The sequence below is a fragment of the Monocercomonoides exilis genome (assembly GCF_001643675.1).
Source record: "Monocercomonoides exilis strain PA203 chromosome Unknown scaffold3-2548433, whole genome shotgun sequence".
In the NCBI taxonomy this organism is placed as follows: Eukaryota; Preaxostyla; order Oxymonadida; family Polymastigidae; genus Monocercomonoides; species Monocercomonoides exilis.
In genome coordinates this window covers 1,451,832-1,465,763 of record NW_027150548.1, presented here as the reverse complement: position 1 = coordinate 1,465,763, position 13,932 = coordinate 1,451,832, and the positions used below count along the sequence as shown (strand labels likewise).

At 39.9% G+C, this 13,932-nt stretch overlaps 3 protein-coding genes across 3 annotated transcripts; 2 read left to right on the top strand and 1 right to left on the bottom strand.

The window, feature by feature from the left end:
• Window positions 1-620: 620 nt before the first annotated feature.
• On the top strand, window positions 621-2,382 carry MONOS_12296 (uncharacterized protein). Its single transcript, XM_067864904.1, has one exon. The coding sequence runs from the start codon at window positions 634-636 to the stop codon at window positions 1,879-1,881; it is 1,248 nt and encodes a 415-aa protein (XP_067735313.1). The 5' UTR covers window positions 621-633; the 3' UTR covers window positions 1,882-2,382.
• Window positions 2,327-11,394, bottom strand: MONOS_12295 (uncharacterized protein; the record flags this gene model as incomplete). The annotated part of the gene is made up of 1 exon (XM_067864903.1): window positions 2,327-11,394. The coding sequence occupies one exon, from the start codon at window positions 11,392-11,394 to the stop codon at window positions 2,530-2,532; it is 8,865 nt and encodes a 2,954-aa protein (XP_067735312.1). The 3' UTR covers window positions 2,327-2,529.
• A 1,820-nt stretch (window positions 11,395-13,214) lies between these two features.
• Window positions 13,215-13,715, top strand: MONOS_16966 (uncharacterized protein; the record flags this gene model as incomplete). The annotated part of the gene is made up of 1 exon (XM_067869844.1): window positions 13,215-13,715. One exon carries the CDS (start codon window positions 13,215-13,217, stop codon window positions 13,713-13,715), a length of 501 nt encoding a protein of 166 aa, XP_067735311.1.
• Window positions 13,716-13,932: the final 217 nt, after the last annotated feature.

The following is a 13,932-nucleotide window of genomic DNA, read 5'->3' as shown; positions in this document are numbered from 1 at the left end:
TTGAATTTCCATACGAAAATTTGCCTGAGAAACAAGAAAAATCAGCATTTATTATTGTTTGTTTACTAACAAGTTGTTCAAAAATAAAAAGCTTCTAATTTGATTGAAGTGAACAAAATAGATTTTTTTTTCCATTAAAAACATAATTTTATTTCGTATTTCACAGTTTATGCGACAAATAATTCAGACTCCGCCATCAAAAAATCAAACACAAATTAATGTTGAAAACATTATATGGATATAATTTTTGAGATAAATGTAATGTTTGTTATGAAAACTGAAAAAAAAAAGACATTCGCAGTTACACGTTAAATTAAATTGTTGCAACTTTACAAAAAGAATAAATTAAATAATAGCTCAATTAAATAATAATATACAATAAAAACATATTTTTTAAAATAATAAAAGAGTTTTTTTTTTAAGTTCCTACATTCAGAAAAAATAATAATTATTAAAATTATGAAATAATTGAGGAGAGAGTTAAAAAGAAGAAGGAGAAGGAGAAGGAGAAGGAGAAGAAGAAGCAATTATTTCATTTAAATAACTGCTCCAAATAAATGAATAAGAATTTTAAATAATAAAGATTTTTTTCTGAAATCATTTTTGATCAATAATAAAATAATTCAGTACAAAATGAACTGTGAAATGGAAAAAGATATATGCACTGTTGGGCAGCTGAAAGTACCCATTCAAATTAAGGAGTTTGCAGAACAATTACCAGAAGAACAAAGAACAAAATGCATGAGTTTATTTTCTTGCAGTGCACCAAATTTACCTTTACCCGCGGAATTGGATATATTTTCTGAAACACTTGGGGTTTTAGAAAAATTAGCATTTTGGAAGGCAATATCGTTAGTGCAGGCTCAGTCAACCACTTGTGCACCGTTGGTATGCTTGCCTACTTCAGAAATAGTCAATTCTTCAATTAATCAAAAGCCTGCGTTTGAAGAAGTGGGAAATTTGAGCCCTGCTGCAAATAACGTCATTGCCAAACCATCCTCGACTTCAGATGCTATCATTCCGAAGAATAAATGGGAGTTAAGCTTTGTTGCTCCAATTATTGACGAAGAAGGAGTTCCTTCTCGGCAATTCTTTTCTCAGCTGATGAAAGAAGAAAAGGCAGACATGAAACAAGAGAAAAAAAAGACTATATTTTCAAGATCAACAGACGTTCGGTGCGAAGTTGCCAGGAAATCAATTGAGAATGGTAGTTTTCAAAACGATAAATGCCTTGATGAAGATCAAAAGGTTGTGATCACAGAATTAAAGCGAGTTTGGGGAAAAGAGAGAGAAAGAGTAGCTTGCAATAAAAGATTTTGCCTCAGCGATTCGTGCATTGGAGGTGTTTTATATTTTTCATTAATGGCGGGAGTAGCTATCTCTATTGTTGGAGGTTTACTGTTTATATCTGAACGTGTACCCATTGGAGTTAATATTGCCTTAATTGTATTTGGTGCAATCACTATTATTGTATGTACTGTTTTAATGATTTGTACATGCTGCCCAATAGAATTAAGCTCATTGGGAGTGGAGAGAGATTTGGCGTCACAAGGGTTTTGGGACGATTTAAGAGAATCGATGAAGCCATGTGTGAGACAGAGAGTGAAAAACTGGAGGAGGAAAAAGGAGTGGAGATGGCTTTTGTCAGAGGACGAAAGAAATGAAGAAGAAAAGATAGACAAAGAGGAGGAAGAGAGGAAGAGAAAAGAAAAGATGGAGCAATTGAGCAGAAAAGCAGAAATTGAAATGGAGAGGATGATGAAGATACAAAATGAAGCCGGAAGTGATGGAGGAGCAAGGAACATCCAAACAACATGCATATACGGAACTGTGGCAGTTGTTAATGCTGAAAAGGGCATCATTAACAAAGACGAAGAATAAAATCAGAATTTTAGAGCAAGTTATTAATTGCACAATTTTTTTTTTTGAATTTCCTTTTTTTAATTTTTAATTTTTTGTTTTTATTGAAAATTTACTAATAAATTCGAATTTTTATGTCTATTTCCCCATCTTTATGCACCGAGCATTTATGAATTTTCTTTTATCTTTATGACTTAGTATGTAAATTTATAATGTTATAATTACTTTGTTTATGTGAGAACATATTTGAGATAAATATTTTTGAGAGTATTTTTATTTTTAAGTCTTTTTTTTTTTAAATCTAATTTACAAATAATCATTGACTTATTTGTTTTATTTCATCGAAAACGAGTTTTGATTTCTTTTTTGATATTTGCTTCATATTCATTTCGATTGTTACAATCACATATTGTTATATTTTTGGAAAAAACAGTTTTTCATTGTAATATTTTCGAACAAAAATTTTGTATGTGCAAAGGATAAATAATCAATAAACATTGCAACAAAGATAACGGAAATAAATTTAAAATAGAAATAACCAATATTTCGAAAGCAGACTTGTTTGTAGATTCATATAAAACACTTCATTAAATACAAAACAACATCATTGGTTTTTGTAGTACGCTTTTCACAAGTGAACAAGACAATTTGCTCTCAACTCAACTTCTTTCATGTTTTATCAGCTTTTATCATCTTTGCGCCTTCTTCAATAATCTGTGCAAATATCGGCTTTGCCATCTGCGCCTTCAGCTTCGGAAACCACGTTGATGTCTTCAGCGCATTCCAAACAGCTCTGTGAATAAACAGAAAAGGAGACTTGCTCTTCAAAGCAACTGTGTATAGAGACACGAGCGAATCAAGCACCAGCTTGCGGAACAGCTGGTCGTCAATCGACTTCATCAGGTTCGTATACTGCTTCTGCTGCTCTTCTGAGAGGAGAAGAGGACGCTTCTTGTGAGATGACGAAGAAGATGATGAAAATGAAGAAGATCCAACAGAAAATGAGGAAGTGCGATTTGCATTCAAAGAGAATATTTTAGTTGAAAGAGGGTCAGATTGAAGTGAGGAAGAAGAAGATGATGAGGAGGAGGAGGAAGAGGTGGATGAATTCATTGAATTTAAAGAAGTCAAAGAAGAAGACGTTAAAGAAGAAGACGAAAGAGGTGATTGTCTGGGTAGTCTGTCACCTGAAGCAGGATAACCAGAACTTCCATTCAATCCCCCGCTTTCTCCTTCATTCGCACTGCTGTGCCACGACGATGATGCCAACGCCATATTCATTGGAACTGGTTCAGATGCAGAAGAAGAAGCTGCTGATGATGTATTGTCTCCTCTTCCTTCTCCTTTTTTCTCTTGTGGAGGCAAAAAATCAGCTCGCCACAGCTTCCCCAGGTACTTCAGCCCACACGCCACGGTTGCCTCCGACAGCAGCTCATTCAAAGAGAAAAGAGCTTTTAGCACTCCTTTTTCATTGAGAATATCAAAATGCGATGGATGCCTCACAATCAGCTGGTACATCGCCTTCCACCCGACCGCTGCGACAGCCCTGTTTGTGCTGAACGGCGCCTCGCTGATGACTGCCAGTGAGTCCGAGTGACTTCGACACACTTCGTCAAACACACTGTCATTCTTTAGGAGGAGTCTGACTGTGTCAAAGAGGAGCACATCATGTGTCACTGACACAGCATCCTGCAGGCGTTTCATCAATTGAGAGATGTCAGGAGAAGATACAATGACTCGGTTAAACTGGGAAGGAGTGTCTTCTTCGCTGTCAGTCTCATCTAAAAGAGAGGAAGATGAAGTGGTTGTATCATAGTCTTTGAAGTGAGAGGAGGCTGGTGATGAAGTAGATGAGGATGAGGATGAAGTTGATGATGAAGACGACGAAGCAGAAGAAGCAGAAGAAGCATTCGATCCTTTCGACTTTGCCGATCCCCCCGAACCTCCAGATGACGAACCCGTCTTCTTTTTCGTTTTCGTCACTCGAAGTGCATCTGCAGTTGTGATAATCTGACACGATGCTGCTGCTTTGACCAAGCTATGTAGTGGCTGTCCTGCCATTTCAGCGTTTCTCTTAGCTGAATGAGTGGAAGCGCTTATAAGAGCGCTGATAACACTTTGCCCGCACACAAACAGCAAGTCGCTTTTTGTACGCAGCATTCGGAAGGAGAAGTCGAGCACAGCGCAGATGAAGCAGGAGAAGAGAGTGGGGTATTCATTTGGCGAAAGAGAAGAACGCAATAATGAAATGAGCTGGTTGAGGGGAATCTGAGGCTGTGCAGAGAGCAAAGGGAGAGAAGGAGAAGAAGGAGAAGAGATCAGACCAGAAATGGAAGCCGAAGCAGAAGACGGCTGCGAAACACACGCTGAAGATGAAGCAGAGGAGGAAGAGGCAGAAGGAGGCTGCTGATATTGTGAAGAGATGCTGTTGGAAACGCTGTTGGAGGCAGCTGTGGGAGAAGAGCGAGAGTCGAGCGAGCGGACGGAATGCATCGGGACGAGCGAAGAGGAAGTGACGGAGGAAACAAGAAGATCTTCACCCTCTTTCGAGGAAGAGTCAGAAGGAGAAGAGAAGTTGGATGAAAGAGTGTCCATGTGAGAGACTGCTCGTTTGTGGCGTGCTCGTCCTGAAGAAGAAGAAAGAGGAGGAGGAAGGTTGTATGCAAAAGGCAAGGAATGAGATGATGAGGCAGAAGAGGTGGAAGCAGAGGAAGAAGCAGAGGTCGAAGAAGAATATGGTGAAGGATAAGACACAGATGTTGTTGAAGCAACAGAAGCAGTAGAAGCAACAGAAGTGGTGTAAGCAGAGGAAGAAATTGGAGGCGTGGGAGGCCGCGAAAACGAAGGTCCGTCGTGAAATTGAGCAGAGCGGATGGAAGTTGAGCCAGGAGTCGAGGCAGAAAGAGGATAAGTTGTTTCAGTTGGTGAAAGAGGGAGGGAAATGTGAGTGGCAGTGGCTGATTGGAGTGAGGTGGAGCCCTTCGAAGGCGAAAAAGAGCGATGTGAAGTTGTGTGGACCGAGGAAGACAGCTCACTTTCTTCGTAGCCTTCGAGTTGAGTGGGAGGAATGCCTTCTTCTTCTTCTTCCTCTCCTTCTCTTTTTTCTCCTTCTTTGCTCTGTCCATTCATTGCTTCCTGGGTGATGTCAACTTCCAGTTCATTTCCTTCCTGGTGAGGCTGTGAAGGAACTCCGCTTTCATTTAATGAGTCACTTTGAGCTGTGAGTAAATCAGGCCGTGTTTCAGTTGCATCATCAGATGCTGTTGAATTCAAGTGAAGAGCAGTTTGGTTGATGGAATGAGAATTTTCTGTTTCATTTTCTTTTTCTCTGTTTATATCAGATAAAATGCTTTTACCGCGTGGAGAACGAGGAGTTATCACTTGCAGACCAAATTGATCTGAATCACTCTGTTCATTTTGTTCATTTTTCTGTTGTTGTTGCTGTTTAATCTGGAGTTGAATATCCTTCTGTGCTTCTGCCGTCACTTTCTCTCTCTCTTTCAGCTCCGGCTGCGATCTCCTTCTGTGCCTTGGCTCAGCAAACAGCTGTGCTGATGACTGTATTTGTGTTTGTGATTGTAATTGAAGTTGCTGCTGCTGCTGCTGTTGTTGTTGTGACTGCATTGTGTGTCCCTTTGAAGCAGAAAAGCCAGAAGACTGCAGAAGAGGCGAATTTGCCTGTGGTGTGCTTGCGTTTTTGTCCTGAAGCTGCCAGTGAGTGTTCGAAAGAGGGCGAGATTTTGGTGTGACCGGAGGAGAAGGAAGCGAATGCTGGCGCTGATGAAGGCTTCTGGGTGTGGAAGAGGCGCTGGGAAGGTTGGATGTGAGAGGAGGAGGGCAGTGAGAAGAGAAGATGGAGGAAGGGTGGAAGCCGATGGGGGAGACAAGAGGATGAGAAGAAGGGAAAGAGACAGCCACGTCGAGAGAAAGATGGGATTTGTGCTTTGTGGCCGAAGAGTGCTGAGAGCGAGGGGCAGGGAAAGGCAGCGAAAGAGGGAATGAAGTGTGGTGTTTGTGTGGGGAAGAGAGGGGAGTGACCGAATGAATGGGCTGCTGAATGGGTGAAGGCGTCTTGCGAGGAGCATTGGCTGTGAATGGTGTGGCAATTGAGGCGGTTTTGCTGTTTGGACGAAGCGAGCGAGTGAAGTTTGAGTTGTTTGTGAGGTTTGAGCTATTTCTGGAGGCAGATTCAGAGGATGCATCGTTCAGAGGGCGGGGTGAGGTGGGGGAGGACTGAGAGCCAAAAGGCGCACGTGATGAAATGGAAGACGCAGAAGGCGAAGGCGAAATGACAGACAGGTTGTGATAAGGAGAAGAAGCATTCAGACTCTTCTTTTTCATCCGCGGCGGTGATTTTGAAGGCATTTCTGATGATTCTTCATCGCCTGCTCTTCCAAACAGCAAGTGATCCTTGTCGTTTTCTCTATCTCTGTCTCTTTCCCTTTCTCTTTCTCTCTCTTCTGCTCTTCTACATTCTCTTTCTCGTCGCATCTCTCTCTCCAACAGCTTCTCATTCGGAATCAACTCCATTCGCGTTGCATAGCTTCTTGCCAGCCGCTCTGCATAGCACTTCCTCTGCCCAGTGGCTGAGATAAAAGGATAACTTATCCCACTCCCATTGAATCCTTGTGTGTGTTCTTTGTTTGAGAAAACCGAACGAGTCATCGAAGAATAGCCTGCAGATGCTGCTGCAGCCGCAGCCGCCACCGCAGCCGCTGAGGCTGAAACGGATGCTGCTGGAGGAAGCGGTATGAATGGAGTCGAATGCAGACGAGTTGTGGACGAGTGATGCCATCCAGAGGGCAAAGCAACAGGCGCACCTGGGAAGAAGCGTGTGGAGCTGTATCCCATCTTCTTCATCTCTTCAAATGTGGCTCTCCTTCGCTCTTCTTTCATCCACATGTTTCCCCCAGAAAACCCATCTCTCATCCCCAAATCTCTTCCAACTGTCCCACCTACACCTCCACCTGCCCCTCCTACTGCCACTGAACTCCCTCTTCTCACATTCCCTTCTTCTCCTTCAAACAGCGCAATCTGCTGTATCATCTGGGCAGCAATTGACGAGTTCTGTAGGATAAGGTCGCCAGTTGAGCCTGCGCTGCCTCCGAGCGGCAGATGTGCATATCTTTGCTCCATTTCAACCAGCGCTGGCAGCAGAGCCGGCTGAAGATGAAGCACAACTCCACGTGACAGAAGCATAAGCGCTTCTTTGTGCTCTGCATATAACTGCAAAATGGCGGGTACTTGCTTTCTGACGTGGGAGAAGCGGCTGGTGCAGACAGCGCGGACGAAAGAGAGAAGAAGGAAAGGATCAGATTGAAGTGGATGTGGGTATGGGGTGTTGGAGAAAGATAAGCGGAAGAAGTGGAAGAGAGCGATGAATGCAGAACGAGAGGCGGAGGCGTTGCCAGAGAGAGCGATGCAAAGAGAAGGATAAATTGAAGCGCGTGTGTTGAAGCAGCGGATGAGAGACAAGAGAACCTCGAGACGTTTGTTTATCCAGACAAGAAGAGGAGATGAAGATGGAGAATCTGGTGATGGAGTGTTTCCATTTGAAAAAGGAAAAGAAGAGGGAGAAGGAGAAGAAGAAGAAGATGCATTGTTATTGTTACTCGTTTTGTTTCTATCTAATTGTTGTTCTAAAGATGGTTGAGGTGTTGCTGCTGGAGATCGACTCGGAAAAGCAGACGCTTTTGAACGAGAAAGCGGAGAATTGTTTGAACTTGTTCTTTTTGCGAGTGCAAGTGCCTTCAATGGATTGCTCGTAACTTCATATCCCTTCTTTGCCAGTGCAGTGTGCATTTGAGCTGTTTGCGTCTGCTCTTTCGTTTTTGGTAAAGAAGATATTCCATTTTCAGTTGAGGTTGTTTGCTCAGTTGATGAATTTATGGATGAATTGCTGTTATTCCTATCAGAATCTTCATCAACTGAAACAAAAGGCTCAAAAGCCTGTTGAATCAAAGAGCCCATTCGAAACATCAAAAGATAGAAAGAAGAAGAGATAGAGCTGAGCAGCTTGTGTTCGAGAAGCAGCAGCAGAAGCGTCGTGTCCTCTGATAACGCACGCGATGCAGTCACACTCGGCACTGTGATTGTTGTGTTGGATGCATCTGAAGCAAAAAGTGGATCATCAACAGAGGAAGAAGAAGAAGAAGCAGAAGCAGAAGCAGATAAACTCAATTGCTTTGAACCATTTTGTTCGTCAATGCCAAAACTTCCTTCTCTGTTTGTTCTCGACGATTCTATTTGAGATGCGCTCTGCTGTTTCGAGTGGTGTGCTGAGTGGCTTTTGAATGGCTTTCTTCTGCTCATCGCAGCAATGTATGCTTCAATTCGATCCAATCTGATTGTCTTTTTGTTTGAATTCTCTCCATTTGCAGCATCCCCCGCTTTCTCTTCTGTTGATACTGAATGCAATGCGTCTTGTCTTTTCACTTCTCCTTCTTCGTTAACTCCATTTCCATCTTCTCCCACTCCATTCACCTTGTTATCTTCACCCGCTGTTGCTGCTGTTGATACTGCTGCAGCATTCCCACTCACTTCTTCCACATCGTCTTCCCTCACAGACCGAATAGTCCTCAGCGTGCCTCCAATGCGTTCATTGACAGATTCTGTCTCATTCTGGGCACACGAAAGAGAAGGAGAGAAAGGAGCAACAAGAGGAAGAGAAGGCGCAGGGCGATGGAAAGTGGCTGTGGTGGGAGTGAATGAGATGTCAGAGAAATGTCGGATGGACTCCAATTCAACGACGCTTGGATTATCATTCAGAGGGGAGAAGAGAGGAGAGACAGAAGGAGAGAAGAAAACGGAGTGTGATGAAGGGAAAAACGAGGTGGAGGCGAAATAAGAAGGAGGCTGATGAATATTTGGCGGTGGGTTGGAATGATAAGGCACAGAACGAGAAGAATAAGAAGAGAGATATGAAGAGTTTTCATCAAAAGCACGTGAAACAGAGAGAATGTGGCAGAGAGAATGGAAATATGTGACGGAAATGCCAGTTTGATAGCTACCAAAGAAGAGTTTGGTTTTGGACTGATTCGAAGAAGAAGAAGAAGAAGAAGACGAAGAAACTGATGTTGATGAAACATCTTTGTCATTGTGATTCTCTGAAATCTCCATCAACTGCATCATTTTCTGATCATAGTTCGATTTCGAGTCTAAAAGTGTCTTTATTTCCTGTTCAGTCAGCTGCGCCATCATTTTCTCTTCTTCCTCTTTCGTCGCAGGCGGCGGCATCACAAATTCTGTGAAAAGCTTCTTGTTCATCTCGGCTTTATCGAACTCTTGCTCAATTTTCTTGTTCTTCTGGTTGTTCAGCTTAATTCGAGCAGCTTTTCTCTTCCGCTTTGTGCTTCCGTCTTCTTCTTCGTCTCCTTCTTCATTGTCGTCTTTGTCTTTGCTGCTATTGTCTTCAGTATGTTTTGTATTGTCAGCTATTGTTTCTTTTTCTCTCATTACTTCTTCGAAATTGCCTGTGTTTTCCCTCTTTATTTGCATTTCATTGCTTAGCAAAGATTTCTCGTTGAGTTGAGCATCCATCTTATTCTGGTTCATTCCATCTGATTCTGCAGAAGATCCAAATTTATCTTCCATTGAAATGCCATTTCCAGTGTAAATCTGCTCAGAAAGAATATTATTGTCACTCAAAGAAGGTACAATAGCTTCTTCACTCCCGCTTTTCTCAATCATCTGCTGGCATTCTTTTCTGTCATCACCTTCAATCCCCAATTTCCTTTCCTGCTTCCTCTTTCTCTGTTTCGTTTGAGCAGCAACCAACGAGGCAGCAGCGCTTGTTTTGAGGAGGAGGCATTGGGCAGCAAAAACAAGAGTCAGATGCCGCACAGGCGAGCGAGTGAAAGACGGCGCAACGAGAAGAAAAGAAAGAGCGTTTGCTGTCAGCTGAGTGGACAAGACATCTGAAAGAAGCGCATTTGAATTGAAACAAGATGAGGATGCGGATGAGGATAAAGATGAGGACGAAGTAGATGATGAATCCGAATAAACAGAAAAAGAAGATTTCGAAGCAGCATCAGAAGACGAAGAAAGCGTAGCAATTTGTGAAAGTGCATGTGATGTGGAGTCCGAAGCGCTATGAAATGGAGTGGTTGCCTCGTTGTTTATGCTCTGTTGTTGTTGTTGTTGTTGAAGAGGTAGCTGTTGTTGAGGAGACGATGGTTGCATCAGAGACGCTCTTCGCGATGGCCCTGAGTCCTTCCTTTTCAAAGCGATGCTTCCGCCCTGGCTGAAAGAGTCGCTTGTGGAAGAGGAAGCAGACTTCGATGATGAAGAGGCTGAGTGTGTGCTGCTGCAATCTGAATGTGTTTCACTTTGAAAAAGAGAAGAAGGAAGAATGAAGAAGATAGGCAGCTCAAGAATGGAGAGGGGAAGTACACAGACAAGAAGCGAATGGACCAAAGCTGAGTAGAGAGAGCGGCTGCCAGCAACAGTGAATCTTGTTGTGAGTTGCTTTAATGACTTGTACGAAGAAGAAGAAACTGTGGTTGTTGTTGATGATGACGATGAAATGTTAGAAGGATATGATGTGACAGATGAAGCTGAATGATTAGCTATTTTTGAGACGCTTGATTCCGGGTACTGGAAAAGCAAAGAATTTTCTGAATCAACAGAATATTCCTCAATTCGGCCAGAACAAAAAGCAGCTGGTGATGGAAAGTGACGTCGAAAGCACTGGATGTTAACATCTAAAGCAGGTGAGATGGAAATATCTGCATTTCGTTGCAGTTTAGAAGTGTCACAAACAGAACTCAAGCGAAGTGCATAGAAAGAATGCGAAAGCTGACAATTGAATAATTTTGCACCTTGCAAAGATTTTAATAATGGAAAAGATGAATCATTTTGAGCGGATCTGACAATTGTAACCAATTGATCAAATGAAAGATTATGAACAAAATCTTCCAATAAGCAAGGAAGTGAAAGATAAAATGAATTAACTCTTGTAGTTTGCTCCACGTAATTTTGTGGTTTACGAATGCAATCTTTTTGAATATGATTTTCGTAAACTTCGACAATTGGAAATGTATTCAAAAGCCAACGAAATAACTCAATACTTCGAATATTAGGGTGCTGCAGATAATGAAAAGTTGCCAGCGTTAAATAACTGATTGCTCGCTGCTGTTGAATTTTGTATTCATCAACAACAGGTGGAATATTGAAAAGTCCATTTAAACTTAGCTGATCAAATGAAAGCAATGCTTCCTCAAATTTGAAGCGAATTCCTTCGCTTATAGGAAATGATAATTTTACCCATATGTCAGATTGTTTTTGAAGACTGTGATGCCTTATAACTTCATTTCCACCAACAATTCGCTTTTGTTTCGTTGCGTGTTTGTTTTGAGTTTGACTATAAAAAACGATTTTTCCCAGTTTTTGCACAACATTGTAAAAAGAAAAGAGTCCCTTTGAAAGTTCGTCAATGGTCTTTGACCATTTTAATAGAGCCTGTTCATATTTCTCAAAAGTCGAGAAATCCCGCGGATTAGGCTCTTGTAGAGGAAATTTCGTAGTTGCATCCATTTGTAAATACTAATTCAACAATGAATAGTCGCTCCAAAGGACAATCAAACGGTTTTTTCAAATTAAAAAACAAAAATTTTATTATGGAAAGCAGAATTTTTTGTGTAATAATTATTTGATAGAATTTAGAAATTTCTCTCCTAGGATATCTTAACTAAACTGTGTGTGTTTACACTATGATATAAATAACTTATAAAAAAGAAAGCAAAAAGTTGGGTTAAAAACACAATAGCAGCATTTTTTAAAACCTTATTTCCTGATGCTTAAATAAAGCTACTGAAAGAATTTCATATTAGTTGTTTCCCATAGATTTTTTTGAACGAATACAAAGTATGTAAAAAAAAAAAAAAAAAAAAAAAAAAAAAAAAAAAAAAAAAAAAAAAAAAAAAAAAAAACTTTTTTATAACGTTTGAAATGTTTGACAAAGATCATTATTATGTCGAAAAATATGGAAAATAGAAACATTTGCGGACAGAAGAATCCATTCTGCTGATGAAGATTCATAATAATCATATATTATTTGTTCATCAAATTGTTTATACAGAATGAAAAATTACCTATGCGAATATAAATTGGATGAAACTACGATATTTTTTTTTGATATAAAATTCTGTGGTTTTTCGGCTGATATATAAAGAAAAAGAAGAAGGTTTAGATTGAAAAGAAGAAAGAGAAACAGGCATAGGTGTAACTGCGTCCCTTTTGCAATTCTTGTTTTTAGACATTAATTTTGTGATGTTTGAAATGCAAAAATTATTTAAAAACTTTTGTATGGACCGATTTTTCGCAAAAATTTTTGTTTCTCGTGAAAAAACTATTTTAAAAAATGACCCATAAATATGAGTATTTTTTCAAAAAATAAATAAAACAAGATAATTATGAAATAAAAAGTAGATAAAATGTTATTTATTATTATATTGTCCTATTTTAATAATAATGATTTGGGAAATAAAACATAAAAAAAAATAAATTTAAAAATTAAAATATTTTGATCATTCCCACAATTAAATTTTTAATATCCAAAAAATAAGAAATTAGTTTCTTTCGTCAAGAATAGAACCCTCGCTTGCGAACATATAACAAATCAAATGTTTAGAAATATTATAAAAGTGTGCACTAAATGATTATTAACATTTCATTCAATTCTTTACAATTTTTGATTATGATTTTTAGGAAGATTATTTGCATGCTGCACAAGGATATTATTATTAAACTATGGTGCCAATGAATAAAGAAGAACAAACAAATCGTGTGAAACATTCTTTTTAATTATTAACATTGTTTTATTAAAATTTTTGATAAAACATGAAAAATTTTATTATCTTTCTTCCAAAGAGAGATGCGTATGAAAACAAAGCTCCTGTTAACACAGCAACAGCAAAGAAAATAGAGGAGAAATGTTTCAGGCAACGAAATGAAGAGAAAAAATGAATTTTGCATTTGTGAAGATGAAGTTAGATACAGACACAACCAGCATGAGGAATGTATTTTCATTGATTGTTACAACATCACATCCCAGATCAATGAAAGTCAATTTCTGTTTGATCTTCGAGAGGGACATAACACTCGTAATAATGCAATTAATGGAAAAGATTATTGCGAACACCACAGCGATACGGATTTGAATGGATTTGTAACAATTCATCAAAGTGATACGATTATTGTGAGCAGCGTGAATGGATCAAACGAAAAACAGTGTGGAACAAACACACTTCCATGTTATTCAATTGAGCATGGGCTGGTGCATCTGACTTCTGATTTCATGAGCGTGATGATTGTTGTTGAAGAGAGTGTAATAGGAAGAGATAAATCTGAAGGAGATGGGTTTTAAAGGGGGAGAAGGAATGGAGAAAAACACATCTCTGCGGATATTGGATGAGGGATGTCAATTGGGAGGAATCGCGAGTGAAAGAGGATCATCATTTTTCATCCCTGTCTTGGAAGAAGTGAAGAGCACAACACAGGCGAGTGGGGACATGGACTTGAGCATTCGTGGGAAGCTGCTTCTTCCTCACAAATTGTCTCTGAAGATCAGCATGAAAAATGGGGATGAAGAGGAGATTGTGAGAAAAGGGATTGAAGAAGAAGGGTTTGTTTCAGAGAATGAGATTCGCTCAGTTATTTCATGTTCAGAATTGGAGAAAGTGAGAGAAGAGACGGAAGTGAGTGTGTGGATTGCGTTTGGAAAAGCTGATTCTCCTTCATCAACAGAGCCATTTATTGTGAAGAACAGAAGTGAAAGTCAGTCAAGTGGAAATGAAAGAATTGTTGAGGGAGGAAAAGAAGGAAAATCATTTTGGCCGATTGCTGTTGTTGTTTGAGTTGTTGTTTTATTGTTTGTAATCATTGTTTCTGTGATATTTGCAGTCAGATGGAGAAAACAAAAGAGAAGAACAAAGGAATTGGAGGAGATTGTGAATGACACAGTGAAAAAGAATCCGAAGGCATTTGAGGTGGTGACGATGGAGATGTCGCCTGAGGAGCAGTGGAGGAGAGCAGAAAGATAGGCAGAGAAGAAGAATGAAGAGAGGATAAAGA

Excerpts from the sequence above, each read along its gene's own strand:
- MONOS_12296 (XM_067864904.1), top strand. The coding sequence starts at position 634 with ATGAACTGTGAAATGGAAAAAGATATATGCACTGTTGGGCAGCTGAAA.